Source organism: Oryzias latipes, chromosome 6, assembly GCF_053564925.1.
Source record: "Oryzias latipes strain Hd-rR chromosome 6, Olatipes_Hd-rR_3.1".
In the NCBI taxonomy this organism is placed as follows: Eukaryota; Metazoa; Chordata; class Actinopteri; order Beloniformes; family Adrianichthyidae; genus Oryzias; species Oryzias latipes.
In genome coordinates, this window is record NC_136242.1 from 22,448,637 (window position 1) to 22,476,392 (window position 27,756).

At 39.2% G+C, this 27,756-nt stretch overlaps 2 protein-coding genes across 16 annotated transcripts in view; one reads left to right on the top strand and one right to left on the bottom strand.

Moving 5' to 3' along the window:
* Positions 1 to 1,015: 1,015 nt before the first annotated feature.
* elapor2a (endosome-lysosome associated apoptosis and autophagy regulator family member 2a) lies at positions 1,016 to 13,617 on the top strand. Of its 2 annotated transcripts, XM_020704113.2 has the most exons (23): positions 1,087 to 1,358; positions 1,616 to 1,767; positions 2,544 to 2,664; positions 4,254 to 4,443; positions 4,749 to 4,896; positions 5,764 to 5,853; positions 6,318 to 6,423; positions 6,512 to 6,664; positions 7,149 to 7,237; positions 7,323 to 7,503; positions 7,805 to 7,933; positions 8,298 to 8,388; positions 8,485 to 8,587; positions 8,674 to 8,811; positions 10,769 to 11,032; positions 11,108 to 11,281; positions 11,380 to 11,566; positions 11,706 to 11,802; positions 11,883 to 11,984; positions 12,096 to 12,222; positions 12,356 to 12,534; positions 12,740 to 12,908; positions 12,994 to 13,617. In XM_020704113.2, the coding sequence occupies exons 1-23, from the start codon at positions 1,253 to 1,255 to the stop codon at positions 13,060 to 13,062; spliced, it is 3,165 nt and encodes a 1,054-aa protein (XP_020559772.1). In that variant the 5' UTR covers positions 1,087 to 1,252; the 3' UTR covers positions 13,063 to 13,617. The 2 variants fall into 2 exon arrangements, with proteins under 2 accessions (XP_004069724.1, XP_020559772.1); XM_004069676.4 differs by lacking the exon at positions 1,616 to 1,767 and having other exon boundaries at positions 1,016 to 1,358.
* A 1,665-nt stretch (positions 13,618 to 15,282) lies between these two features.
* Positions 15,283 to 27,756, bottom strand: part of grm3 (glutamate receptor, metabotropic 3) — a 46,464-nt gene continuing 33,990 nt past the window's right edge. For all 14 annotated transcript variants that reach the window (XM_078948838.1, XM_023955894.2, XM_023955897.2 and 11 more), the window contains 7 exons: positions 27,293 to 27,535; positions 26,998 to 27,187; positions 24,692 to 25,001; positions 24,387 to 24,580; positions 24,095 to 24,227; positions 19,966 to 20,143; positions 15,283 to 18,588 (listed from right to left, as the gene is read on the bottom strand). In XM_078948838.1, coding sequence (XP_078804964.1) covers positions 18,512 to 18,588; positions 19,966 to 20,143; positions 24,095 to 24,227; positions 24,387 to 24,580; positions 24,692 to 25,001; positions 26,998 to 27,187; positions 27,293 to 27,535 — 1,325 coding nt within the window. In that variant the 3' untranslated portion in view covers positions 15,283 to 18,511. The remainder of the gene's footprint in view (positions 18,589 to 19,965; positions 20,144 to 24,094; positions 24,228 to 24,386; positions 24,581 to 24,691; positions 25,002 to 26,997; positions 27,188 to 27,292; positions 27,536 to 27,756) is intronic.

A 27,756-nucleotide genomic window follows, 5' to 3' on the forward strand; every position in this document is an offset into this window, starting at 1 on the left:
ACATAGGATTTAACGACTATTATGCTTTAATAGCTTTCCCAATGTCTACACTTACATGGAAAAATCTAATTTACTTTTCTTTGTTTTTTTTTGTTTTTTCTTTTTCTCAGAAACATTTAGACAACTTGTCAATTCTCTCATACATGACATTTTTTAGTGATTAATGCACAAAGCTAAGGCTTGTTTCATCAGACTAGCACTTCGAAAAAGAGCACAAAAAAGTCACAATTTTCTTTGTGACATAATGTTATTTTTTACCGACTACTTAAACGAGATTCTATACATAAATATATATTTAAAAATACATATGATATTAAGAATGTGTAGCTTATTCTTGGCTTATTCTGCACTAAACCTAGTAAAATCTTTTGCTTATTTTTTCAAAGTCGGTAAAAAAAATTGTAATATTCAACTCCCCAGTAATTTAGACTATGTACTTGCCATGCAGTTTTACAGTAGAGATTTGTTACCCCCTGGTGGTCAATATTTAGAATTACAACGGTCAAAGTCAACGCAGTGATGACAAATATAGCGCTTTGGCTCTAAACGTATGCGCATGTCCTATGGAATTATCCAAACTCATTTAGATTCATTTTAACGTGACTTTGCATTATCTTTGTGAAATGTGAGGTAGATTCAACAAAACACATGCAACGTTGAGACATTACAAAAATACATTGACTATTTACGGGAAATACATTTGGTATAATTATCAACTTTTTTCCCCCAATATTTCTTGAATACAAATATAATTTTTAAAAAGTCTATTGTTTGCGTGTGAATTAGGATCAAGTTAGCAAATATAAATTAAATGTTGTTTTTGTTAATCTTTTTACCTTCAAATTAAAAGTCCTGAAATAAATTACCATCGCCAGGACATGAAAAACAGTAAATATAAAATAATGTATGCTAAATCTACAAACCACATATCTATATAAAAAGCGCAAAGTATACAAATCTTTATACAAATGTCTTTCAATCTCCCGTAAATTGATTCGACACGCGCATTATTTTGAAAACTCTAACGGAAAAGCCACCAGGAAGAGCCGCAGCTTGAACGTGATGAACCGGCGGCTGAGGAGCGCACACAATCTGGAGATTATCATCGCAGGTGGAGAAGCCATCAATTTCCCATTGAGAGACGACAGAAGCAGGTGTCAAGCTGGTGCTGCTGAAGCCCCCGGGTCACGACACAAACCCCCCCGTCCACGGATCGAGGTCGCTGCTGTTGGATGTTCTTTGCCTTCCTCGAATGACCCACTATGCGGTCCTCGGCTTGGTTCGTAGCCCAATGCGCGCTCATCGCATGGACGCTCCGTGTCATCCATGGGGCCGAAGAACCGCGGCAGTGCAGCGAGGTGAGGACTACTTTTATTCTTTAGAAACAGAGATGCTCACACTCAGATCTCATACGGGATTCTGTAGTGATTTAAATATGATGACACATTTCCGGTCAGTTTAATTTAATGTGCGTCTTTATGAAAACCCCTCTACATTGATTGAGCAGATCATCATCATGGGGGAAGCTTGTAACGGCGCTGTCCTTTAAAAGCAGTCAGTGCAACACGACAGCATGAATCTCAGATGAGGTCTGGTGTCTGTTGAACTTCACCAGACAGTCCCAGTTGTTCAGAGGGTTATCAGCTTCCTGCACGGACTGGCTTTTCCTTCCCTCCGCCGTGGATCAGCATAACACCTCCTCCTGATGAGGCTGGCAGCACAGCTCTGAGACAGCAGAACAGCATTCTTGTGCGTTCTGATAACACAGTAAGGTGACACACAAATGCTGCCTATCCAGTTCTGGTATGATGTTCTGCAGATCTGATAGCACTTCCTCCACATGAGTTAGAATAATGCACGTATGAAAAACAGATTTGTTAAAATAATATCTGATTGACTGCAGCTATTATGGCAAAAATATCACTTAGTGCGGCATATCTCACTTAAAAAAATGTATTAACCAGTGCCCCTGCACTCTTAATGCCAGATCTGCAAACTCGACATTCCACTCTGCAGCCTGTATTTGCTTTAGTGTCAATATCCTGTTTTTCTGCAGGACTAACTTCAAGAAAACTGTCTAGAAGCAAGCCGTCCTTTTTAGGTAGAAAGAGCATTAAATCTATGATATAAATGTGTCAAATGCACTGATTGGATGCCTCGTCGTTCCTAATAAGCGTTTCTAGTGCATTGCCCCTGCTGCCATCGCCATGGAGACGATATGTTGCATGTCCAGGGCTGAAGAGGGCTTCACACTTGAGTGATAAGCCTCAACAGACACCCTTGTTTTTTTGTGTTATTTTTTAGCCTGAGCGTGTGGTAGTAGAAACTCAGATCAGTTAGCTGCTAAATACACAATCCTATTACTCTGTTCTGATTTGCAAAAACATATATATCCAGCCCAACATGACTCAGCGCCATCATTTGGGTGGAGAACCCTCACAGTGATTTGTTTACTCACCTGCCTCCGGACCATATTTGCTTCTTGTTCAGCACAGATCCTTTTCTTTCTAGTCATTTGTTGACGCTTTGTTTGTCTTTCGCAGGCTGACTACTATTTTGAGTACACGGAGTGTGACAGCACAGGATCCCGCTGGAGAGTGGCCATCCCGCGGACTCCTGGGGCCTGCACTGGTCTTCCGGAGCCTGTGCGCGGAACAGAGTGCAGTACGAGTTCTTCTAGATTTATGGAGAATAGAAGATTAATCTTGTTGCTTGCATAGGCCCCTCTGACCAGGGATTAAAACACAACAGTTCTTCTTCTTGCTTATGCTGACACGTGCCACCATGATAGTCATGATTTGGACTTTTCTTGAGTTTATTCACATTGGGTTTCTTCATAAAAAATAGGGATGCCAGAATTCTTGGTTTAAAACCAAACCCTATGTTACACCATTGAACTGAATTGTGGGAAACGTAAATTTTAAAATCTCTACAGCTACATTTGCATATGTTAACAAAGAAAGTGTCAAACACGTGTTGTAATATCGTTTTATGACATTACAGCAGGCTTAATAAAACCCCTATCCTATCCTATCCTATCCTATCCTATCCTATCCTATCCTATCCTATCCTATCCTATCCTATCCTATCCTATCCTATCCTAACCTAACCTAACCTAACCTAACCTAACCTAACCTAACCCTAACCTAACCTAACCTAACCTAACATTTTCTATAGATATATAAGATTTTTCATACTTTATAATGCAAAGGTTTTTCTTTATTGTTATTAGCAAAACCAAAAAAGGATTTACCTGAAGTTTTAGTTTTTTTGTTGTCTTGTAAACACAGATCATATATTAAACCAAAACAAAGCTGTGAATCAAATCGTGAGAAAAGTTAATCATCGCATCCCTGATAAATATCAGTGTTTCTCAAGGTAACAGTAAAAGTGCTTTTTGGGGGCTATGATGCCATAAAATAGCATCTTAAGATGAATCCAGGATGACAAGTTGTAAGCTTTTGTTTGATAAATGTGGAGCAGGTTTGTCCAGGGACTTTTTTTTACAGCCTTACCTGCTGTTGAATCACCTTTAGTGCCTCTTAGCAAACTGCAAAAAGCTAAGCTAATCATTCTACCACCCACTCTTGGTTGAGCGCCGTACATATTTTCATTTTTATACTTGTGTCTTTGAAGAAACAATTTATGGTCATGATTGTTTCCTTTAATATTCTGTTTCCTTGTTCCTTTTCAGAATAGAATTTTTTCTCAAAGCTTAAGAAACAAATATTTTCCTGCTGTTGAAAGATCAGAGGAAACTTTGAGATATCTGTTGAAGACGTGTCATAATAATAGAGAGATATGTTTGGGAACCCAACTTTCATGAAAAATTGATTTCCAAAAGCAAACTTATCCATGACGACTTGCCTGGAGGTAATCCAACGTGCTCCGGTTACTCACCAAACGGCATGTTTGCATTTCGGAAGTAAAGGCATTCCAGTGACATTCACCCAGGCCAGGTATGAGGAAAAGCTGACACTGTCAGACTCCGGTAAGAGCGGAGATTTCATGGCTCAGTGGCAAAAAAAGTGCAGAGGCAGACACAGTGTGTAACAGGATGCAAGGATTAAGCTATTCTCTCACCAGGGTGGGCAAAACCAAACGCAGCAGTGATTAGCGTGACTATTTGTCTGTCAGCTTTGTTTTCATGCTGAACAGCACGTTTGCTTTTATAAAAAGGAATGTGAGAAAATGTAAAGAAATGTCTTTTCTTTCTCCCTTTTTTTTTTTTTTTTTTTTTTTGTTGATCCCAGCCTTCTCGTGCAGAGCTGGGGAGTTCCTGGAGATGTCCTCTCAGGATTGCACCCAGTGCCCAGCAGGAACCTACTCCCTCGGCAGCGGGATTCGCTTCGATCAATGGGATTCCTTGCCGCCTGGTTTCAGTAGCCTGGCTACCTCACTGGAAAATGGACAAGACAGAGATATTAAAGCCACTTGTAACAGGTGAGTAGTGCAAAACATAAACATAGGCTATGTCTGAATTCCCTCCCTACTCCCTAACTACTAAAAAAGCCATCAAGTGGCCTGGATTTTAAAAGCAATTCAGACATCATGCTTACTTTCCCATTTTTTAACTGCAAGAAGTATTAGATCACAGATTTCCCAAAATAAATATAAACAAATAACTATGATAATCTTACAAAGACTAAGTAGAAGTTTAGTTTAGAGCTGCACTAAGTGATGGAGTTTGGACTAATCTGCAATGTTATAGCCAATCACGTTTTTTAACCTTTTATTCTTATCTTCAGCTCTTCCTGGTTGCCTCAGGGAAATTATCTGGAGTCGAACAGCGACGAGTGCACGGTTTCCCTCATTTATGCCGTTCATCTGAAGAAGAAGGGCTCCGTCAGCTTTGACTACCAGTATCCAGACAGCAACTTGCTATTTGAGTTCTTTGTGAGTTTTTTTTTTTTACTAAATATTTCACATATTATTTTGCTTGTACTTCAAATATGAATGATTAAGTGCAGAATACGAGAACACATCAATTACTATCTGATGACTCTTACTCGTTATGTTTTTGGCAAAAGAAAACTGAAAACACACTGATGATAAATACAGATTTATATACATTTTTCAGAACTTACATTTGTACTTTTTTTCTCTTTTTATTTTACAAATCATCTGCACAAAATTTACTCTGTCCAACTGAATGATTTGACTTGACAAAAATTTGATTGTGCTGCATTTTTTGCAGTGGCCAGCAGGGGGCAATAGCTTTCCTTTAAAAAAGTGTGAACAATATGTTTTCTTCTAATCAATTGTCTTCTAAACTAATCTAAATGTATCCTCTGCATCATCTTAACTCTTATCACGTTCATGATCTTCCTTTTTGGTATTCAGTGGCACAACAGCTGTCACTACATTAAAAAATGGAAAAATTGATCTCACAGAGAACTTGCTTTTATACATTTTAAGACAGGAAGATGTATTGATAAATTCCTGTTTTCAATTCTCAAACTGTTTTATTTTCATTCTAACCAAATTTTTTTTTATTCTCCATGATGAAAATGAATCAGCTGTTATGTCTATCAAATTTTAAAAATCTGTATGGAGGACAATTAACACACCCTGACATGTATAAACTGAGAATAAATGTCATTTTCTTCAAACATGATTGAGTTTAGTTAATCTAAGGACTTCCTATTTACACAATACATTTTATTTACTGTGTTGTAAGAAACCCATAAGGTAAAGTTCATCTGTGGTTAAATGAAATAATTTACATGCAAATGGACATTTTTGACCTTCAATTGTGTTTAGATCCAAAATGACCAGTGTCAGGAGATGGATCAGTCTGCAGACACTAAGTGGCTTAAGCTCACCAAACACGGCGAATGGGCATCCCACACGGTAAGTGTTTCCTCTTGCAAGATAAAAAAAAAAAGAAGATTAAAAGAAAGATCTGAAACAGCTGTTCCTCAGTAGTCCTTCAAAAATAAATCAGTTCTTTAAACAGAAGGTGAATGCAAGCAGGAAGTCTTTTTTTCTAATCATTTTTCTAGTCATGCTGAAAAACAAGTTTCTGCACTTGATCACTTTGAAGAGAGGGGAATAGAAGACACAAACAGCAGTGGGAAATCTGTATATCAAAATAATTAATTAAACCTTTTTTTCTTTATGTTTATGAATTATGCTTAATCATTTCTAAAACTGCTTCAAAAATCCTCTCTCCGTTTGAGGTAATATGAAATTAGGAAAAAATGGCAAAAGTTTTTTTTTTTTTTTTAGCATTGTATTCTCCTCAAGATCAGTCGTTTACTGTTTTCTACTGTTGTATCTTTACTACTTAATTTTTTGGTGAATTCATCTTTTAGTTGAATTTAAAATCCGGCACCAACGTCTTGTATTGGAGGACAGGAGGCATTCTAATGGGGACCAAAGTTGTGAAGCCAGTTCTGCTGAAAAATATTCAAATTGAAGGTCAGTGAAATACTTTCCTCGTGTTTATTTTTTAGAAAGCAATTTAGAAATGCATAAAACATTTCCACCCCCCACTCCCCCCCTCCAGGTGTTGCTTACACATCGGAGTGTTTCCGATGTAAGCCGGGGACATTCAGCCGAGCGCCAGGCTCCTCCTCCTGTGATCTCTGCCCTCAGGACACCTTCTCTGGTCACGGAGCCAGTTCCTGCACTCCATGTAACACCAGCACTCAGTATGCAGGTACCGCTCTGCTTCACCGTCAGGCACCAAACTCCAAAGCACCAGAAAGCTGCTCTTATTTTTATTGGCATTGGTCACTTTAGCTGGTAAAAGCCAGCTTTGACAGATGATTCAGACAGCTAATGGTTACCTTGAAACCACAACACAGGAAATGATTGAAGCAGCAGGTGGAAAAGAGAATAGATGAATGGCAACAAGCTCTGTACTCTATTTATTTTCTTAAACATTTAAAAAAAAAAAATCATTTTTGAGCTATTCATGTATCCGAAGAATTCTAGTAACTATAGATATAAGGACTTAACAGGAAGAATTGTTACGTCTGTCATATCAGCAAATTCCAATTTCAGTTTAATTTGCAACGTCTCTTCAACTATAGAGTATATATAAATATCTTTCACAGCTTTCAGCATCTAATTAGTTCTCTTTTTAATTTTTTGAGAAATAAAAAATATATTTTATTCTAACCCCCTACTTTGTTTTTAAGGTGAGGGATCAGATAAGTGCAAGGCAAGACCTCCCTGTTCCAAAAAAGACTATTTTAAGATCCACACAGCATGTGACAATGACGGCAAGGTAAGACAAGAAAATGAAAGCCTTTTATTTGCTTTTATTTTGAAGAGTCAATTAACAAAAATAGTCAACACGTGTATTTTTTCAGACTCAAATCATATATAAATGGATTGAACCTAAGATTTGTCTGGAGGGTGTCCCTGGAGCCCAAACACTGCCTTCAAGTGGCGATCGCGAGCCCTGCCCCCCCTGTAACCCCGGCTTCTACAATAATGACACTGCTACCTGCTCCCCCTGTCCACCTGGGACGTACTCTGATGGGATGAAACGTAATCAACTCAGCACTGATGTCACTCATTTTACTTTTTAAATGTGTTTAATGATTCGACAGTGTGGTTCTTGATCAAAATGATATTTAATTTGATCGTATCTAGAAAGAACCACAATAAAAATGTGTTTAGTTTTTGTACAGTTATTGTGGCTTTAAAAAAGGAATGTTACATTTTGTGATTTCAAGCAATTACCCTCTTTTTCATGTCTTAAAATAATGTCCTATTGCCATTAATAAAGGAAATCTTTAATAAACATTTTTTTATGTTGACCCAACTGTGCTTGTGTCTGTTCCACCAGCTTGTCAGTCGTGTCCAGCAGGAACTGAGCCCACTTTAGGATATGAGTATAAATGGTGGAACGTGCTGCCATCCAACATGAAGACGTCCTGTCTCAATGTGGGCAACTCCAAGTGCGACAAGATGCATGGTGGGTAGTTTTTCACATAGTTTATTGCTGTCTTTTTGTTCCTATCGACTATTACAGAGAAACTGACATGAAGTGATGTTTAGGCTCATTAAGTTGTTATAACATTTGTTTTCTACTTTGTGAAGAAGCAATGAACATTTTTTTTGCTTTTTCTTTTTCCCCACAGCCACTTTCTTTCATTTTGATCACTTATAACGTAGATTGCTCTTGCCCTTGGACTATAAATGAATACAAATGTTTGTATCTTGAAGACTTTAATGAGCATTTTAATGCTTATTGATCAGAGCTAAGCAGTTAATAAGGATTCATTGTTTGTATCTTTAGCCATTTTTGGTAAGTGCGTTTTTATTTCTTTAATTTCTAGGGTGGGAGGTAGCAGGTGATCACATCTATAGCGGAGCAGGGGGCTCAGACAATGATTATCTGATCCTCAACCTCCACATTCCCGGTTTCAAGTAAGTGTAATCCTGTAAACTGTCACTGTTGTCCCAGAAGATATATATTTTTGTTATTGTCCTGTGTCCAACTCTGCTGATGGTTTTTGCTGCCAGGCTGCCTACATCTGCATCCAGTGACTCTGCGACTGAATACGGCCGCATCACATTTGAGTTTGAAACTTTGTGCACGGCTGACTGCGTGATGTACTTCATGATGGTGAGCACGGCTTCTAGAGTTCATTTTCCTCTTTTTATAATAAAACACAGATACTCTCTGAGGGTAACATGCGGTTTTTATTTTAGGATGTCAACAGGAAGAGTACGACCATTGTGGAATCATGGGGAAAAACACAAACTAGGCAGACCTACACGCACATTATGACCAAAAATGCTTCTGTTGCCTACACCTGGGCTTTCCAGAGGACAGGCCAGCCTTATGATGTGAGTATAGTTTGTGAAGTTTAAACACATTCATTTGTGTAATAAATAGTCTACATATTTCCATGTCAAAGAAATGCTTCAAATTGATTACAAAGCTGCAGGATTACAATGTGTGATACTAAATTGTGTTAAATGCTAAATCATGTAAATTTACAGTTTTTGTTACACTAAGGAAAAGCGAGGAGGGATTTATTTTCATTTTATCCCCAGGAATATGCTTTTTAGCAAGTTAGGGTTTCCTTTATTATTTATGTGAACTGGCTAAAGCTCAAATGAGAGGGCTTCTGTGTTTTTCTCTCACTCTGGTAAGTTTAGAGAAGAACATGTTAAAAAAAAACTATTTCTAAAAACAAGTAGTCGAATGTTGTAAGACAACAGAAGGAAAGTCTACTTACACAACGGAGACCTCGTTATGGATAAAATAGAAGTTTATTTGCATTAAAGATTAAAGAGTTTCAAAAAAATATAATAGAAAGTGAAGAAACATTATCAAATAAAGTTGAATAAATTAATGAATTAAAATCAAACTGAATGGCAAGAAAAGAATAAAAACTCAAATATACAAAAATTGTTCAATTCAATTTTACAGAAAGCCTTTAAAAAAAAGAAAGTATTAAGATGTCAAAGAGAGTTTTTGTTGCACTCCCAAGCAGACAGAAAGTAGGGCATCCGAATGCTAAAGTAAACCTTTTAACCAGTTTTGGACATAAATATGCATGTAGATTATTCCAGATCATCATTTGAAGTCTAAACATGCTTTGAGGTTAATTTTACTAAATGGTTCAGTTACTTTTATTTATGGTTCATCTGAGAGATCGAGCGGCCATAGACGACAACAGGAGTTTATCAAAAATGAAAGTTTTAATTTTTCTCAAAAAATGTAAAAAGATTAACAAACTGGGCCCTTAAAGAAGGTCAACAGAAACATAATTAACTTAGGCAAAAAACTTAACTTTAACTTAAGCAACTGAACAGACTAAGTAACAGAAACAAACTGACCTAACCAAAGACACAACAGGGGAACATCTACTGGCTGATCAGACCACTTGAGAAACTTGGGGGGGAAACTCTCATAACCACACAGACATTTAACAAAGACTTTAAAGACAAGACTAAACACAACACTTGGTCTCTTAGTGGAAAAGAAAAAAAAACATCAAAAGTAGAATTAAACGAATAATAACCAACAGAAGCAAAGCAAATAAACATTAAATAAGTCCATTGGTTTCTCCCCTTGGAGGCTTCTGTAGATGGCGCCTGCCCAATTGCCTGACTGGAGTATTTAAAGGCTGTGAAGGCTTGAGCTCCTCCTTTGCCGGTTCTCCCAGCACAGCTCCAGGAGCAGAACCACAGCCACACCCGTAGGGACCAGTAGCACCCTCAGCACTGGCAACTCAAAAAACTGGTGGCATTAATTAAACAAACCCAAAATAAGTAAACTAAACATATGTATGTGTATTTGCTACAAATAAATACTGAAAACAGAATAAATGTATATTTTAACTCAAAGAAATGTGTGGATTTATTTAAGAATAAAGAATCTGAAATAATAGAATTAAAAAGAAAGTGTGCAGCGCTGGGGGGAGGTTACCGCCATTTTGTTTGTGGGTGTGGCAGGGTATGCTGCCATCACAGTTCAAATAAAATAAAAATTCCTTTCTTTAAAAAAAATCTAATAAAACTCTTTGTGAATTGACTTTCAAGAAATGGGTAATTTTATGGAAACACTGTGATGCTGAGTGACTATAAGCCAATTTACAGCCCTATTGAACCACTTTATTTTAGAAACATTAGATATTTCCAGCAGTTTGATATTCAAAGTACTTCATTTCAGAAGTACTCAATCCAAAAGCACTTTGCTTTAAACAATAATTCTAATCTTGAGTAAGAGCATGCGTAAGAGTATGCGTAAAAAAATGTCACTATTTGCTTTTTTGTGTGTGTTTTGCTCATCCAGACTCGTCTCTACATGAACGACGTGGCTCGAATCTACTCCATCACAGTGAACAATGCGGTGGACGGACAGTCCTCCGGCTGCCGCGTTTGCGCCCTCAGCGCTCAGTCCACCAGCTCGGCGTGTGTGCCATGCCCACCAGGGCATTACATCGACACGGACAGCAACCAGTGTAAGGAGTGTCCAAGCAACACTTACCTGGTCTCGCACGCCTCACTGGGCTCTGAAGCCTGTAAAGCCTGTGGGCCGGCCAGCAGGAGCGACGAGGTTTGTTTGACGCGGTACAGACCGTGCGCTCAGGCTGAGAGGTTTCTTCAAGGCTTTTTATCTGTTGCTTTCCAGGACCACAGACTGTGCTACAGTGACTGTCACTTCACTTACACGGACGGCAACCTGACTCTGACGTATAACTTCAGCCTCCTAGGCGCCACTGGGTCGCTGATGAACGGCCCGAGCTTTACCTCCAAAGGAACCAAATATTTCCATCTTTTCAATATCAGTTTGTGTGGAGGACAGGTCAGCAAGAGAAGTGGAAAGATGATGTTGTTTTAAATCGCTCTTGTGCTCCAGTAGGACTCAAGTACAGTTTTCTCTCGTTTTTTCCCCCCCATCAGGATCAGTTAGCAACATGCACAGACAACGTTACAGACTTATCGGTATCAGACTCCCAGGGAGAAAAGGGTGATGGGCCCAGTGCTGTCAAGACCTTTATCTGTCAGTCGACGATAATCCCAGCCACCGGCCGAGGCTTTAACAGCGCGCTCTCGTCGCAGTCCATTAACCTGGCTGACACGTTCCTCGGTGAGTGAGCAGAAGGTGCAGAAAGTACCGAATTTAAATACATGTTTCTGCTCCGTTGAAGATTTTCAAAGTGAGGAAAAAGATGATAACTACTCTATGAAGAAATGTGCACATACTTGTGGGTTAATTTATGTTTAAGGAGCCACCGTGGAGGATCATTTTGAGGGAATAAGCGCAAAACCCGACCAGTATCCTCAGATCTCTAAGAAAGTCCCAGACGTGAATTTCTACTACAGGTATTTCTGGAGATGTTTATTGAAGGGAATGCACATCAGTGATAAAGGTCTTCATGTTATTCTGCTCTTCTTTTTTTGAGGTCTTTAGAACCGACCTCGTCTTGTGAGTCGGGCCGGAGCACAGTGGTGACACTCCGCTGTAATCCAGAGATGTCCATTAAGGGGCAGCTCTCAGTTCCCAGGTATCATTTCTCTCCTTCGGTGTGCTGTGGTGGTCCCATTTCCAAACATGGACTTCTATTGAAGCAGGTTTTAGGTAGATTGATAAAGAGGGTCTGCTTTTGTTGTTGCAGTCAGTGTCCAGCAGGAACGTGTGATGGGTGCACTTTCTATTTTTTGTGGGAAAGCTCAGGGGCCTGTCCCATCTGCACCGAGAGAGACTACCATCAGATAGAAGGAGTCTGCAGAGGAGGAAACCAGGTGAGTTGGAGAATCTGAAAAATTCAATTTTTTGAACATTAAAATCTGCTCCCGTTGTTTAAAAACTGCTTGAGACATTTAGCTCTGTAAATTTTGATCATATCCTATCTTGCTCGGTCACATTCCCTCTTAGGAGATTCTGTTCGTGTGGGCTGAACCAAAGTTGTGCATGGGAGGGGTGACCTTGCCTGAAAAGAAAACCTTGCCCTGCAAGAGTATGGAGCTGTGGGTTCGGCTCAGTGCTGTGATGGGAACCTTCACAGCAGTGTTGCTTGTCTCTCTGACCTGCTACTTTTGGAAGAAGAACAAAAGGTTTTTTTTTTTTAATCACGTTTTGCCCTCAGGCACAATTGTTCTCCTCTCCTAAATGCAGTCTTTCAGCTTTACCGTTGCCCTTTACTTTTACTTTACCTCCTCACCAATTCCCTTGCCGTCCTGTTCTTTTTCTTCTGGGATTAAAACTTTCATGTACACATTATTCCTGGTATTAATTATCTTTTTTTTTTGTCTGTGCAAGGTTGGAATACAAGTACTCTCGTTTGATTATGTCGGCTAATAAGGAGTGTGAAATGCCAGGGGCTGACAGCTGTGCAGTGATGGAAGGAGAGAACGAGGGAGACATGGAGGATGAGGTTGTGTACACTAAACCTTCTATACTCGGCAAACTCAAAGCCATAGCCTCCAAGGTGAGAGTGAGCATAAAGGCACATTGAGGAAAGCCTCTCAGATGAAAAAGCGGTTAAAGTAAACATGTCTGCTTGTGCTTTTCAGAGAAACGGAGACCACTATGAAAACGTCCAGCTGAACTCGTCTCAATCCAGAGCTCTGGTTTGGAGCTAGAAAATCAAAAGGTCGCGAGGAGGGAAGGAGGATTTCGAATCCTCCAGACACTTTCACCCAACCCCTTTAACCACCTCCGTTTATGAGCTTTGGTAACCTGGAAAACCACCGGTGTGTACAAACACACATGCAAAGCCCCGAGATTCCCCTTAAAGCCAGGTTAGGAGAAGTCACACAAACACGGTGGCCTTACAGCTTGGTACGACAGAGCCATAGTATTTTGGAGCAAGTGTGATCATTTTCTGATTTACTCCTGATGTCAGGGAGCTGGTTTAGAGCTCAGGGTTAGACAAGAACTTGTTTGAGTTCTTGAATTCACATCTGTCTCTATTTATTTGATTTTGTTTGAGGAGTGTTGTATCTTTGACAGTCAACATATGCCATCAGTGTATCTCTATCAAAGTGGTTTGCTTATTGCGAAAAAAAAATCTTTACTGTCGTTTTTTTAAATTTCCTTAAAGTTCTGGAAAAATGCTGTCCACTGATATTGAACATGACATGAGGTTGAGGTGGTGGTTTCAACTGTAACTGTCAAATAAATTATGTATTTATGTACGTTTGGATGGAGTGTGGTTCAATAATAATGAGTATAAAAAATAAGTTTAAACCTAAATTTAGAGTTTATAACTGTTATTACAAAAACTCTCTTTAATTCATTTTTTCTCCACTTTCTCTTTAAGTTTTGATGTCTGAGCATTGAGACTCTTTATGATGCTACTTCCACAGGTTGTTGCCATGGGAACTGCAAACGTCAGATTAACAGAGATGAAAAAATTTCAATCATTCTTCCAGTCACCCAAGTTTGTAAATCAAAAGGAGTAATGAAAGGAATTTGTGAACAAAACCTCTGACCTTGGCACAGAAGGCCATTTAAAATTAAAACGTGAAAAAAGAAACTTATTCTTCTAGATTTGTGTAACTGACACAAACTGGTTCCTAGCCTTTGTGTATAGCATTTGGATCCGACAAAGCATTCTGAAGATGAAAACCATTTATTGATTCTCACACTTTTTATTAAATTTGACTGTAGTCCTCCTGAAATATACATTATTTGTAAAGACTCAGTAATTTTAGATATTTTTATACATACATTTTGTGGGTATATCATTTGTTTTTGTATGAGAAAAGCATTCAAATGTTAATATAGTAACCCTTTAACCCTTGTGCTATTTTATGACCCTTACATTGACGTGTTCTCCCTACCATGACAAAGGTGGATAAAGGTGAAGAGGATTTCATGTAATCCATGGACACCAGTGAAGATCACAAATCATTGAAGAAAAAGGGTCCAGTACACTGTCTTGTGGGGTCTAAATGACCCAACTCCCAATGTTAAAGTGCCTAGTATAGCACAAGGGCTAGACTGTATAAAACAGCATTTGCTTCCTTGTTACAAGATTTGATTAAACTTGAACAATTTCTACAATGTTGTCCAGCAGGGGGCAGAAGAGAATAGCTATTCTAAGAGTAAAACAATGAATGTAACTAAGTTGAAAGTATGAGCAGAGCCTTGTGAAAGTAAGTCTGTTACAAATCTGCTGCAATGTTTTGAGATTTACAGTTGCAATGAACCAAAGTAACCAGCAGAGGGCAATCCATGCCAGAGAATTGAGAAAGATCCCATCTGAGTACACAAACTGCAGATGGTCATGTAATCATGATCAAAAACAAACAGAATAACGAAAGTAAAAAAAAGAAAAAAAGAAAAGAAGCCACAAAATTGCTTGCTTTCAAACAAAGCAATTAAAAACCAACCAAACACAGATCCCTTATCTATAATTTCTATCCACAGTGAAAGAGCGTAGAAGAATGTGAAATAAAAATTGCTCTAAATCCAAACTTAGTATTTGATTAACACTTTTGTCCTACTTTTACTTCCTAGTAGTACCAGTATTAATGTAGATAATGATATAGGTAGTTAGTCCTTCTTCCTTTGATAGGTTTAGTTGTGATGCTGCATTGTTCTGAAAGCAGGGAGCACTTCAGTAGATGGTTTAATTGGAGTGCCATTACTTAGGGAAGAGATGAGAAAGAGAGTGCAAAGCCATCTTTCAGCTTTTGCCAACACACACTATGAATAGAGTCTGTGTTTTGCTAAAGTGATGGCTTTGCGAAACTTCTGTTCATCAGTCAGATCTCAACTGAGTTTTTTGGACCGCGAACATAAACCCTTCTGCTTTTTCCACACGGAAGATACAAAAGGATGAGCAAACCAGAGCATCTATTTGCTTCGTTTTCTTTATTAGAATGTCATCACAGCCTCATTATTGCACATATCATAAACACAGGACTATTGCTTGGTGACTGGTCAGCTCTAGAGATCAGAACCAACATCGGCTTCATATCGCTTTCAGAGATCCAGAGTCATTTCAAAGCCCAAAGGCCAAGAACACATTCTGTCACACAGAAGAGGCTACAGCACAGAAATCTTTGTAGAGCACATGGCAGTTGGCAGAGCCTGAATAGAGGAAGACGCCCACCGTGAATGCCTACTTGAAAAGGATATTCACAAGTAAAGCCAATTAAAGAAGTTTCTATTTAGCGTTTTTTTCTTTTTGGCCAGATGAGATGATAAATTCAGAAATTTAATGAGTTTTGGATTGATGCAATTTCTTTATAACTGAATTCCAATTTAAATGCCTCATTCAGTCCCCAGATTCTTTGTCTGACATCCTTTTATCCTCTCTCCAACCTCCTCGGGGCAGCCCTGATGACATGTGCAGAAGTGGTCTCCTAGATCCAAGTGCCCCGGCTCAAAGCTGCCAGTCTGTTGCTCTGGCTTAGGTGGTCTTGGCTGAGACCATTTGCAGAGCAAGTTTCACACACAGCGTGGAGATGAGGCGCACAAAGGCGGCGAGGGAAAGGTTGACGAGGTGAGACGGATTGTGTGAGAGGGGGTCAGAGGAAAAGTGTGAGACTGTTGTCCGAGACTTGTCTCTGGACTAAATTAGCAGAGAATCGGGGTTAAGTGCTCTGTTTATGTGGCCATTAAAACCTGCAAGTACAGGGCTCGCAGAGCCAAATCTCATCAGTCACTGCCAATTTAAATCAGCACAGAAAAACTCTTTCTGCTCAACTTTTCTTGACTGCTCCTCAGCCCTCCTCTAACCCTACTTCCTCCTCTTCACACAGACAAATAGTCCTTCCAGCAGCGGATGTGGTGATGGGGGTTGTCCATAGCAACCTACCATGCAGGGTGTATCTTGTGGGAGCAGGACCACTGACTGAATGGCTAAGCCCTCTTCTAACAAAGGCTGTGAATCTCTGAGATGCTTTGAGCTTCCACAGAAGCGCTGCGACTTCAGAGCTGTGGGAGCGCTTTACATAATCCAGCGGCAGCATCCCTCCGCTATGCCACATCTCTCCTGCTGCTCTCTGCACCTCACGGCCCCAAATGTAGGTCGGCTCATCTTGACACATCTTCTGAAGGTCTTCCAATCTATCATTCAGCAGTGATCACAGACTGGGCATATGCACCGAGGTTGACCTGTCAAGAGACGACAGTTCTGACCTCATCGATTTTTATCATGGACAGAGCAGACTGATGCTTCGAGTAAAAAAAAGTGATTCCAAATTTTTTTTTGAAAACATTAGATGTAACAGTCAGACTTTATTTTACATCTTACATGTAAACATTTCTGATAAATTCTGTAACAAACTCCTGTTATCCTACACACAACTTTTAAAAATGTACTAAATTACTTTTCTAATTCAGACAACTTTATAGTGCCTCCGTTCATTTATTATTATTTTTTTCAGAAATAGAGACACTTATTTTTTTTTTTTTTTGCTATCAATAACCACACTGCCTTCTTTTGTTAGCTGGGATCTGCCAGCAGCTGACATCGTGTGCTTTGCGTCCCCTCATGAGCCTCTCTGGGGCTGCAAAAGCCAGCTGCTCCACTGTGCCTCGCAACGTCAACACATTTAACACAGGCATGTAAACTGCACACTCCAGTAAGTAGACAACTTCTGTCCAAATATCTCTCCTCCTCTCCCTTCTTTTCCGTGAGTGTACAAAGTAAAACTGGTCGGATGGGTGTGTTCAAAAACATCCCTGTTGTCACTGGAGAAAGGAGGCAGTGGGAGGAGTCAGGTAAGGGATTTCTCTGTCTCAGTTCCATTCAGTGAAATAATTGATGCCAAAAGGCTGAATGTGTAATAAAACCAACTGGCATACCTTTGAGCTGTGCTCTAAACAGAGGGCCTTTAACCCAATGTAGACTTGCTAAAGTAAAACATCTTCTTGTTTAACATACATTAAGGCACATGGCCATATTTGAAACATCAACACATACTGCATTTAACGGGCCCCCAAAATGTAAGCTACTACTTTCCTTTAGGTGGAACAATATATGTTCAGCAAAGCAGGTCGTCTCCTTCCATTAGTGTTACATGTGGGCTGAGGGTTCATAATTACTGGGTAAGACATTGTTGTTGACAGAACTGTTGTTGACTCTATTGAGGATGAAAAAAAAGAATGCATTTGCTAAACTGTATTTTCTTATTCCAGCTATTAATAATTATTGGGGACACATCACTGCAGTATTTCAGTGAAGCAGCACTCAAAGAGTGGGAGTGAGATTCTACTGCTTTGCTCAACACAAACAATGGCCAAACAGATAAAGGGATTCCATTATTAGCATCAAGAAAATGAACATTTGTATCAAAAGCAAAAACATGATTTCCCGCTAAAACAGCTACAGTAGGTCAGTATACAAATCCTGGATGCAATGTGCATCTATAAATGTGAAAGGATGTGTGAATTCAAAGTAAGCATCTTTCTATCTTTTTTTTAAAATTTGCTTTCCCCCTGTTTTTTAGTCCATCCCAGCTGTTTTAGCCTGTCCAGTTTATGTCCACATTCAGTTTAGGGTTACAAGAACTTTAACATTGTGCTCTTTGAACCATCAGTAATATTATATACAAATGTACAGATAAACATTGAGAATACGTACAGAATTGTAATTACAATGAAAACTAAAAAAGGCATGAGAATAAAAAGTCAGTGAGTATTGCAGGTGAGGCAAGCCGAGCCACAGATATACATCCAGACTGAGAGACACAGCCCTCCTACCATGATTGAGTGCAATGTCTATTTACACAGCATCATAACAAAGCTATCAAAAACAAAGGCTCCAAAAAATTCCTCCTAAAAACTTTTTTTTGTTCTTTTGTTTCTCTACGTACAACAATGTCGATTTCATGTATGTACATCCCTAGAAAATAATTTAATTATAGTTACACACTTTCTACATTTGTGAAACGACAGAGTTACAGTCTTTCAGAAGGGTGTTTGTGCGTGTAGGTGTGCATGTCTTGGTGAGTGCATGTGTTTGTTTTTGGGTGGAGAAATGGAGCTGGATGCTGGATGGTGTAATGTTTGTCACCGTGATAACAGTCGCGCGGGGGGTGGGGGGGGGGCAGGTATAGAGCGGACTGGATGTGGTCACAGAGATGAGGTGGTGGAGTCCACTATTTCTCTCCCGTTACACACAGCTGGGACGAAGTGAGCGCTGACAGAAGCTGGATGTGGCGCAGCGAGGTGTGGGGGTTGAGAGGAGAAGAAAAGGAATTAGAACGATCAGCACTGAGTCATTTAACCAAGCGCATGTACACGCAAAAAACCTCTACGCTGACATTTATCCCGGTGGAAATTAAAAGGACATAACTCCAGGAATTCTACTGAATTCCATCATATTCTTGATCTAAATGAAGCCCAAGTGCTCCTTGAAGCTGCTTTGAAGACCCACACCAATGCAAATCATGTGTTTTTAACAAGTTCTTGAGGCATTTTTCTCATTATGGAGGACATTTATAAAAGAAAGTTGGGCTTAAAAGTGCTTTTTTTTCAAATTGTTGTGAATCAGGAGCACCAAAACAAAGTGCCACAGGAAAAGGCCTGTTGCAGCAAATTGATGGATCCATGTACGTCTTTATTTTCCTCGTCTGAGCTGGCATGAGGTAACCCTAACTGTATGCATTTCTAAATTTTAGATCCCTCTTTTGTAGAAGGACCTGTGTTGTATTTCATTGCTTGCAATGTAACAGCTGTAGGCTCCACCCACCAACACTCTGCTGAATGAAACATGGATTACAGTATGGGTGGGTGCCTATCCAAAAGGAAACATAAAGACACAACATGAAAGATTAAGATCCGAATGTCTTTTGTGTGGAAGCCAAAGCCTCAATGCAAACATAAACTGGAATAGATGTGTGACACTGGTTGTCAGTGGAGAACCGGAGTCATCAGGTATAAAGGGTTTCTTGCAATCTCCTCTATGAGATGAGTTTTTTTTAAAATATGAGTTGGAAGATCTTTCTAAGCTATAGAAAGAAATAAAACTTTTGCAAAAGTAGACAAAGAGGTACAGCTTTAAAAAAAAACGAACCCAAAGACTATTCATCTCTGACTAAAATCAACAGGAGTAAATGAATTCTGCTATAAAGTTAAGTGGGAACAAGTAACAAAAGTGGTATTTTACAAGGGTTGTTGAAAAAAGAAGTTGTGCTAAAATAAGTCAGACTGTTCAAAGGTATGTGCTGAGAAGGCTTGGATTCTCCAAAACCAAAAAGCTCAAAAGAAGTCTTTAAATTCACTTGCACAAATAAAAAGATTTTGAGGTTGAAAGCAGTCACGTTTTGAGGAGTGACATCTTTTCTGCAACAGGTTTGATATAAGAATCTACCCTGGGTTTCAGTGTGCTCCTGTTCTTTCCTTATTCACCCTGTGTCTAAATTAGCTGTTCCAGAGATCCCATAACTCCTTAACAGGGCCATTAGATATTGGTAGGACTCTTAGTGACACACACACAATATTTTGGCTTTAATAAAAGGACCTGTAAGATCAAGCACAACATCTTGATAACTCAAGGTTCAAAAAGATAATAGCACAAAGCTCACCATGAGATGCGTACGTTGCAGCAGCTCCACTGACGCTAAAGCGGTTGAGGTTAAGCCTGTGGCTGGTCACATTCTTCTGGGGCTGAAACATAATGATGTGAACCTTGGGAGCAAACATGCAGCCGAGCACCACAAAGCCACTCAGGCTGACTGAGATACACATGGTGGTTGTCTGAACCTGTGGGGAAATAATGAGAAAAGTTTGGTAAGCAGGTGTTGTTACATTTTGCCCAAAACATTTCCACTTTTCATCTTATAGATCAAAATATCTGTTAATATTACTGATCATGTTTAAAGATAGCCATTCAAATTAGAATCTAGAGAAATAATCCAAACTTTAGTATTGGTGGCTAAAATCACAGACAGTTGAACAACGGTGCCACGTGGAGCATCTGCTTCCTCGGTTTTCCAAACAGAACTGGAAATATATGCTTCACATGTCTTGAGAAGTAGTCTTTACATTATTCATTCTGCACAATCATCTCCCAGTAACAGAAAATTCCTAGGAACACATGGGGGAGTCTGTCTGTACGTAAAGTCCAACACATCAAAAATCAGTCAGCTGTTCCATCTAAAATATGAAATGTTCAAATTGTACCACACCAAAGGCAAAGCCATATTTCAGCTCTGTGCAGAAACCCCTGCTTTCTAAGAACAAGATTATCTGTGATGTGAGTAATAAAGTGGCCACATGTTTTTCATCTAGATGAGTCCATGTTTCCACCTTGCTTTTAGAGAAACTGATCACGGACTCTGCTTGGAGTAAAAAAAAAAAAAAGACCATCAAGGCTGCATTGAGCAGGAGGTGCAAAAGCCAGCCTCTTTGATATTGGAAGTGCATTAGTTTTCATGGCACTGGTGACATGCATGAAAGTACCACAGATTCAGAAGCATGCTCCTTTGTACACAGCCTGCATTAAAGTATTGGGGAAACATATGGCACCGTCAGGGCCATGGTTTATTTTTTGGGGTATTTAAAAATTTTAGCATGAGTATGCAAGGCTCCATCTTGCAGAGCTTGCAACAATTTGACTTCACAGACTGAAGCTGATTTGTGTGGAAAATCCTAAGAGCTAAAATGAACACACATTTCTCTGCAATCACACAGTCAGTATCCAAATTTACAAATGTTTAAAAATAGCAATTTAAAGAAAATACATTACACTCCTTTATTGGTGCACCAAACTCAAGCCTTGTTTAAAGTTTTCAAAGACAAGGAACTTAGTAATGACAGCCAGAAACCTTTGACGAGTTTTTATTTCACATTTACTTACATTTAAACTTTCACTGGGTGCAACATTTTTAAAATAACGCACTTTTTACTTGCACTTTGGAACGAGTATTTAACAACTGGCTCAATATCAAGCAGTGATTTAAATTTGCTCTACGCTCAGCCCCATGGTCTTGCAAGAGCACTGAGATTTACAGATCTAATGCTCCTGGTAGTTCCAGGGTCCAGGCTCATTACTAAAGGTGTTAAAGCCTTTTCAGTGGAAGCCCCAAAGATGGTGAACAGCTTCCCCACACCAGTTGAAGGTGAACAGACCTTGGAGGAATTTAAAGGAAGGCTCAACATCTTTTTGGTGCTCAAATCTGTCAATGCAGCTTCATTTTCTTTATATTTCACTTTGAATCTCCCTTTTGCTCTACAATGTTTCCTTTGAATTTAATGGTAGTTTTAAGTAAGCATTTGTGACGTTTTTATATGATTTAAAATATTAACAAAGCAGTTGTTTCTAAATGTGCAAAAAAAAAATTATGAATAAAAAGTATGGCAGAAAAAATAATGTGTGCTCTGATGTTTAACCAGGGAGCATGTGAACACATTGCTGTCAGACCTTTTAACCTTTTAACAGTCCTGAGGATAACAATTATGGAATGGATCAATAAAAGACAAGAGAGACCCCAGAGGTCGAATTTAACAGTCACTCACTGGTAGCTTTAACTTCATTTTCAGTGAGATTAATACTCAGTAGTCTGACTCTCTTTATCACAGCTTTGCAGAGGCGGACCCCGGTGCCCCACACAGAGTTCCCTAATCATTGCTGTAAGTACTATAGGGAATAAAAGTGAAATAACTCAGCAGCACAACTGAGCATGTTAATCAATGATCGACCTTTTGACATCTCTGTTGTCTGTGTGTGAGAATGAGCACTGGGACTGTTAGCTTGTAACAAAGTAATCTTAAAGAAATATCAAAAAGTAAAATATGCGCTCATACCAGCAAAGTAGACTCAGAAACATGAGGGCATCACTTGACATGAGTAATCTTCTCTTAGAGCCTTTCAAACTGCCGGCATGTTTGGGAATGTGTGCTTAGGTTGTGCATTTGTACACTTTGGAGTTGTATGGTTTATGCAAACACTGACTACCTTTTGCTGTTAGGTCTGGATGTGAGTCAGCAGTTTGATATAGCTTGTCACTTAAGCCATGAATGAAGATTTGGGAAACATGCCAAGGGGATTAGAATATATTTAAGTGATGACTCCACCTGTACAGAGAAAGATTTTACAAACTGTGTGCCCTTGTCAATCACGCTGAAGGGATTAAAAAGATTGTGTTCAATTTTAATAGGAAATTTTAATAGAGTTTTATTAAATTATTTTTATTTAAGTAGATAACAAATTAAAGTGTCTGAAAAGTTTAAAAGTGCCAATATATTGTATATTATATGTTCACCCAAAATTTAATAAATCTGTTTCTACAAAAAACATTCAGGAAAATGTTCATGGACTGAGAATAAACACAATTTGTGAACTTTGATAAGAAATTTTAAACTGATAAGCTAAAAAAAACAATATAACTAATGTTATAATTTCTATGAAAACAGTTATTTTGGTGACTAAAAGATATTTGTCTTTAGTCTTTCTGCCTTTGAAAACATTAAGTTATTAATGTTTAAGGAATTAGTTCACAACTAAAGTTGTCCCAAAGGTCTGCACGATAAGCAAAAAACTTTAACATTGTGCTTCATTAGTTATGAATATCTTACTCCAATTCAGTCTACATTATTCATTTTGGACACATTTGTCCTATTTGTATAATAACCACCAGCAGAGGGGACCAACAGATAACATCAATGGAATTTTGGTCTTATCCTTGGACTAAACTCTTGCTTATATTTTTTTGAAATGTAGCAAAATGCAACAGTTTCAAAATGCATGGTTATTGTGCAGGCATAAAAAACACAATTGAATTGGTTAGTTCAAAAGGGGCCCAAGTCCAAGAGGTTTGTTTCTCCAGGAAATTATTTTAATTACGTAGCTTTAAGGGAGGCTACACCAAATGATTAATACTTTACCCAGATTTAGCACCAGTTCATAGCTTACAAATGCTATAACATGAAGCACCTCACTTTTACAACTTTCAGAGGACTAGCAAACTAAAGTCTCTGGACTTGGGCCCTTCTTGAATTAAACAGGGGCGCTGCCATATTGGATAATTAGTGCTGCAATCCATGGGATAAAACAAAACCCATTCAAGAGAGGCCCAAGTCCAGGAATTTTGCACTTAGTGCATTTTAATTGTCAAGCATAGTCAATACATTACAACCGACTTGGGACTTTTTTGCACATAATCAGATAGCTTTTCCCTTGAAGACCATAGAAAATATAATATCTCCATTTTGAAAAATTGTGGACTTGGGCCCCTTTTGAACTAACCGATTCAATTTCACTGTGGTGAGGTAAGCTGGCTGAGCTTTTTTGGCAGTCTATGAATAAAATAATAGCAGTTTACTTTAGGTCAGTCTTCATGAGAACACCCCTGTCTGCATTTTGTGTTAGGCTATTTTCAAATCCGTTTTTGCTGCTTTGACTTTATGTGCTTTTTGTAAGTCTCAAACAATGACTGATGGATGTGAGTTGAAAGCAAAAAAAACTTAATTTAGATGTCAAAAAACACTTGAATTACATCTAAATATATACTAAAAAGGTTCTAGCCTGATAATTTAAAAATAGGTTTTACAAGGAGTGCAAGTTTTTTGCCTACGTTTTATGGAAGTTTCCTACTGTTCCTGGGTAATAACTATGAATTTAAATATTTAAGACTTGTTTATGTAATAGCAGTTAGCATGCAAACGTTAGTATATTATTAGTGTGCACATCTTTGTGTACGTCAAAGTAGTTACCCTGTAATCACTGGATGTGACATAGAAGATGGGGAGGAAGGCCAGCCAAATGATGCAAGTTGTATACATGGTGAATCCAATAAACTTGGCTTCATTGAAGTTCTCGGGGCACTTCCTGGTCTTAAAGGCATACCTAGTAAAAGAAAAACACAGGTCTTATCCAAGAGACATCTGTACGAAAAAATATTTACAATACAGAAGACAAGAAACCATTTTCTAAACTATAGCTGAACGGAAAAATGATAAATTCAATTGGTTTGAGTGGCAATGAAAACAAGTCCAAGAGACTTACACAGTACACAAGATAACCAGGAGCACGTCGTATCCCAGTGACAGCAGCATACTAGAATCCCGTACATTACATTTGAGGATGACAGTCTGTCTTCGTTCTGGCAAAGTGAAGCGTCTTGTCCCCGGGACCTCCAGCAGAAGCCACACTGTGACCATCACTAACTGGACAGAGATCAAACTCAGGCAGATGAACACCTGTAAAAATGGATAAGGGAGTAATGTGGTATCATTAAAAGCCACAGTTTGAGGGTCCAACCATCCATCTGGCTGATGCTGATGAATGGAACCAATGCAGCACTCGCTCACCTGAGAGAATGGACTAATGAAGCGTGGTCTCACTGCACCCGCTCCTTCCTTCACACCATTAAAAATCCTCGCAATTCTGTTGGTTTTGGTAAGGAGGGCAGAGTAGCACACGGCGAAGGATGTTCCCAGACCAAGGCGCCGCAGAGCACAGATGGCAGGGGACGGTTTGGCCAAAAAGAGGAAAGTCATGGCGTATGACATAAAGACTCCTGAGAGGAGTATGTAGCACAACTCCCTGCCTGAAGCTTTCACCAGCGGTGTGTTGTTGTGTCTGATAAACACCCAAATGACCAGACCAGTGCACATGAACCTGTGAACAAGGAAAAAGTCATGCAGCTACAGAAGATCACTGTCTATCATTTTTATGAGCAAAACTGGCCTCAGGCATAGGAAATACAAGTTGGCATACTAGTGGGGAATGGCTGATCACTATTATATTATATTATATAATATTATATTATATTATATTATATTATATTATATTATATTATATTATATTATATTATATTATATTATATTATATTATATTATATTATATTATATTATATCATATTATATTATATTATATTATATTATATTATACATCTGAATATTGAAAAATTCCTAATTTTGTGAAACATCAACAGTAAAAATCCTCCAAAATCTTCAATACTTTCATAAACAAATGATCTATTGTTTATTTATGGTCTGAAAAAGTGCAGCCTGCACTACCTACTGTCTTTATTTATACGTTACTATGACCAACTAAACAACTGTAAAAATAAATGTACATGGAAAATACAGACAAGTATTAAAAATGTCTGCAATAGTCAGTGAAGAATGACATTAGAATTAGCTGAGTAATTTAAGCCACCCAATGATCCAGGTGTTGCGCAATGGTCTCCGTGCACCGTTTTACCTCGCAACCTGCGCCCACCACCCCTCCCCTTCCTCTCCTTACACACACACACACACGTCTCTTTCTCAAAGGCGGGAGGACCGATTCACAATTTCAGGCCGTTCCATACTCTGCCATATATTTCACGATAGCAGAACCAAAGTGCCACAATTACTAATAGCAAGCACTGAATCGCCATCCTATCCAGGCAAGCACCATTGTGCCCGGGTCTTAATTCACTGTCCTCTTACTTAGTAGTGGCCCTACAGCACATGTCCGAATCCACTACCTATGCCTAATGCAAAGCACAACCCCGGTTTGTCAAGAAGGACGCTCACAGACGTTAGCGGACAATCATATCTGTCTGTTTATTTTGAACACACCCGCCTCAGCCAAACAGCATTAACCTCACTTCTGCTCACAGCTCCCTCACTTATGGTGAGCGATTTAACACACCCGAGATTCCCCACTTTCCATGATTCTTAAAAGCTGAAGGCGTGGCTAACCACCGGATCGCCACAATATATTGATTTGCCAAATGAGCAGTGCTATTTTTGGAGCATTCCCTGCGGGCGCTACAAGGGGGGCTCGGGGGCGCCCGCGGGCACAGGGTTGGTGACCCCTGCTTTAAAGGGCCTATGCCATGCTATTTAACCATTTTATGTATGTAGTAAACAATGTCCATGCATGTGATAATATATTACCTTCGGAACACAAGAGAAAGAACTTTTCATTAAATATTTGTTATTTTTCTGAGCTCTTTCCACTCTGAAGAAAAACGCCTCGATCTCTGAGGCACCTGCTTTTGCTCCGTGTGGGTGCCGCCCATTTCATTACGTCAACCTTGAGTTGGCTTTGGCAGCGTGTCTGCGTCCCGCCCATGAAAACAAACAATATCCAAAATTTTGCAAAGATGCGCATTTTGTGCATATAAAATAAAATGCATTTTTGCTGATCACTCTAGCTCATTGGAGAAAGTGTGTGTTTATCTTAGCGTGGGGGCGGTGCTGGTAACACAGACTCTTCCTGGAAGAGGCTGTTCTCACGGGTCTAGGTCATCTTGTGAAAATCCGCTAATTTTCATGGATTGGGAGGGGCTGGTGCTCAGACTGCAGGTTTTCAGAAGAACACTTAAAAATGTGTAAAAAGGTTTCAGAATTCTGCTTTTTTATTCATGAGGAATGAACATAATTATTCCGCTAAAAGCTCAAAAAATAGATTTTGAATGGCATAGGCCCTTTAAACATGTAATCTCATAGTGATCCAAATACATTTAAGAAAAGCTAAATCTTACCTAGCAGTGTTGGCGATGTAGTAGGTTTTAAAAAAAGTTGTGTTTAACTCCAAATACATTTTGACTACTGAAAAAGCTCTTGATAAATTTTTCCTCTGAATACATTTTGATTCCATTAAATGATTTGTCACTCACCCAACACATGCGATGGTAATTGGACCGATGGCCCAAGCATCCTCCCACATTATGTAGTCCTCGGGAAGGTCATAACAGGACGTTAGGTCATCAGTCGGCCACTGACCAGGAGCACAGGGCGCGCAGGTGAACTCATCTGCCAGATATTCATGGGCTTCACAGGCTGTACAGATCCAGCAGCAATACTCGCCTGGGAAATTGGAGAAGATTCAGTAGCCTGTTTTTCCAAAAGGCACTGAAGCTTGGCATGTTTTGTTCACACGTACAAACAACACATACGATGATGGTTTCCTACCTGCCTGCATTTTCTTCATCTCATTGCGCTCACAGGGGTCGCTGCACTGTGAGGTGGGCACCACTTCTCTGGGCCAGTGAATCAAATCACTGTTCAGAGTCAGAGTCTCCGCCCATTCACCTACTGGCACATAACCGTAACGCTCACTGGAGCGCTGGTAGCTGAAAATGTTGTATCTGCCCATGCCGTCGCCCTGGGTATCAAACTTCACCACCGTCTCACTACCTGACGGAGAGAAAGGGGCTGAAAAGAGAAAAGGAGTTTAGAGAGCTCATGAATAGATAAACAATCACAGGCAGTCATAAAGTTGATGCTCCAGTGCAGCTTTTTAAATGCAGTAGTGAGAATCAGGACATTAACCAATGCCCTACTAAGCCCATGAAAACCAGCACAGAGGGTGAAAGCTATTAAAATGAGGCCTTCATTACAGATGACCGCCCATTGTCACAGAGATTGGCAAAGAG

Bases quoted from the DNA above. Each gene is read 5' to 3' on its own strand.
- elapor2a (XM_020704113.2), top strand. From the start codon at position 1,253: ATGACCCACTATGCGGTCCTCGGCTTGGTTCGTAGCCCAATGCGCGCT. The intron at 11,803-11,882 runs GTATTTCTGGAG...TCTTTTTTTGAG, and splicing joins GACGTGAATTTCTACTACAG to GTCTTTAGAACCGACCTCGT. The intron at 12,535-12,739 runs GTTTTTTTTTTT...TGTCTGTGCAAG, and splicing joins TTTTGGAAGAAGAACAAAAG to GTTGGAATACAAGTACTCTC.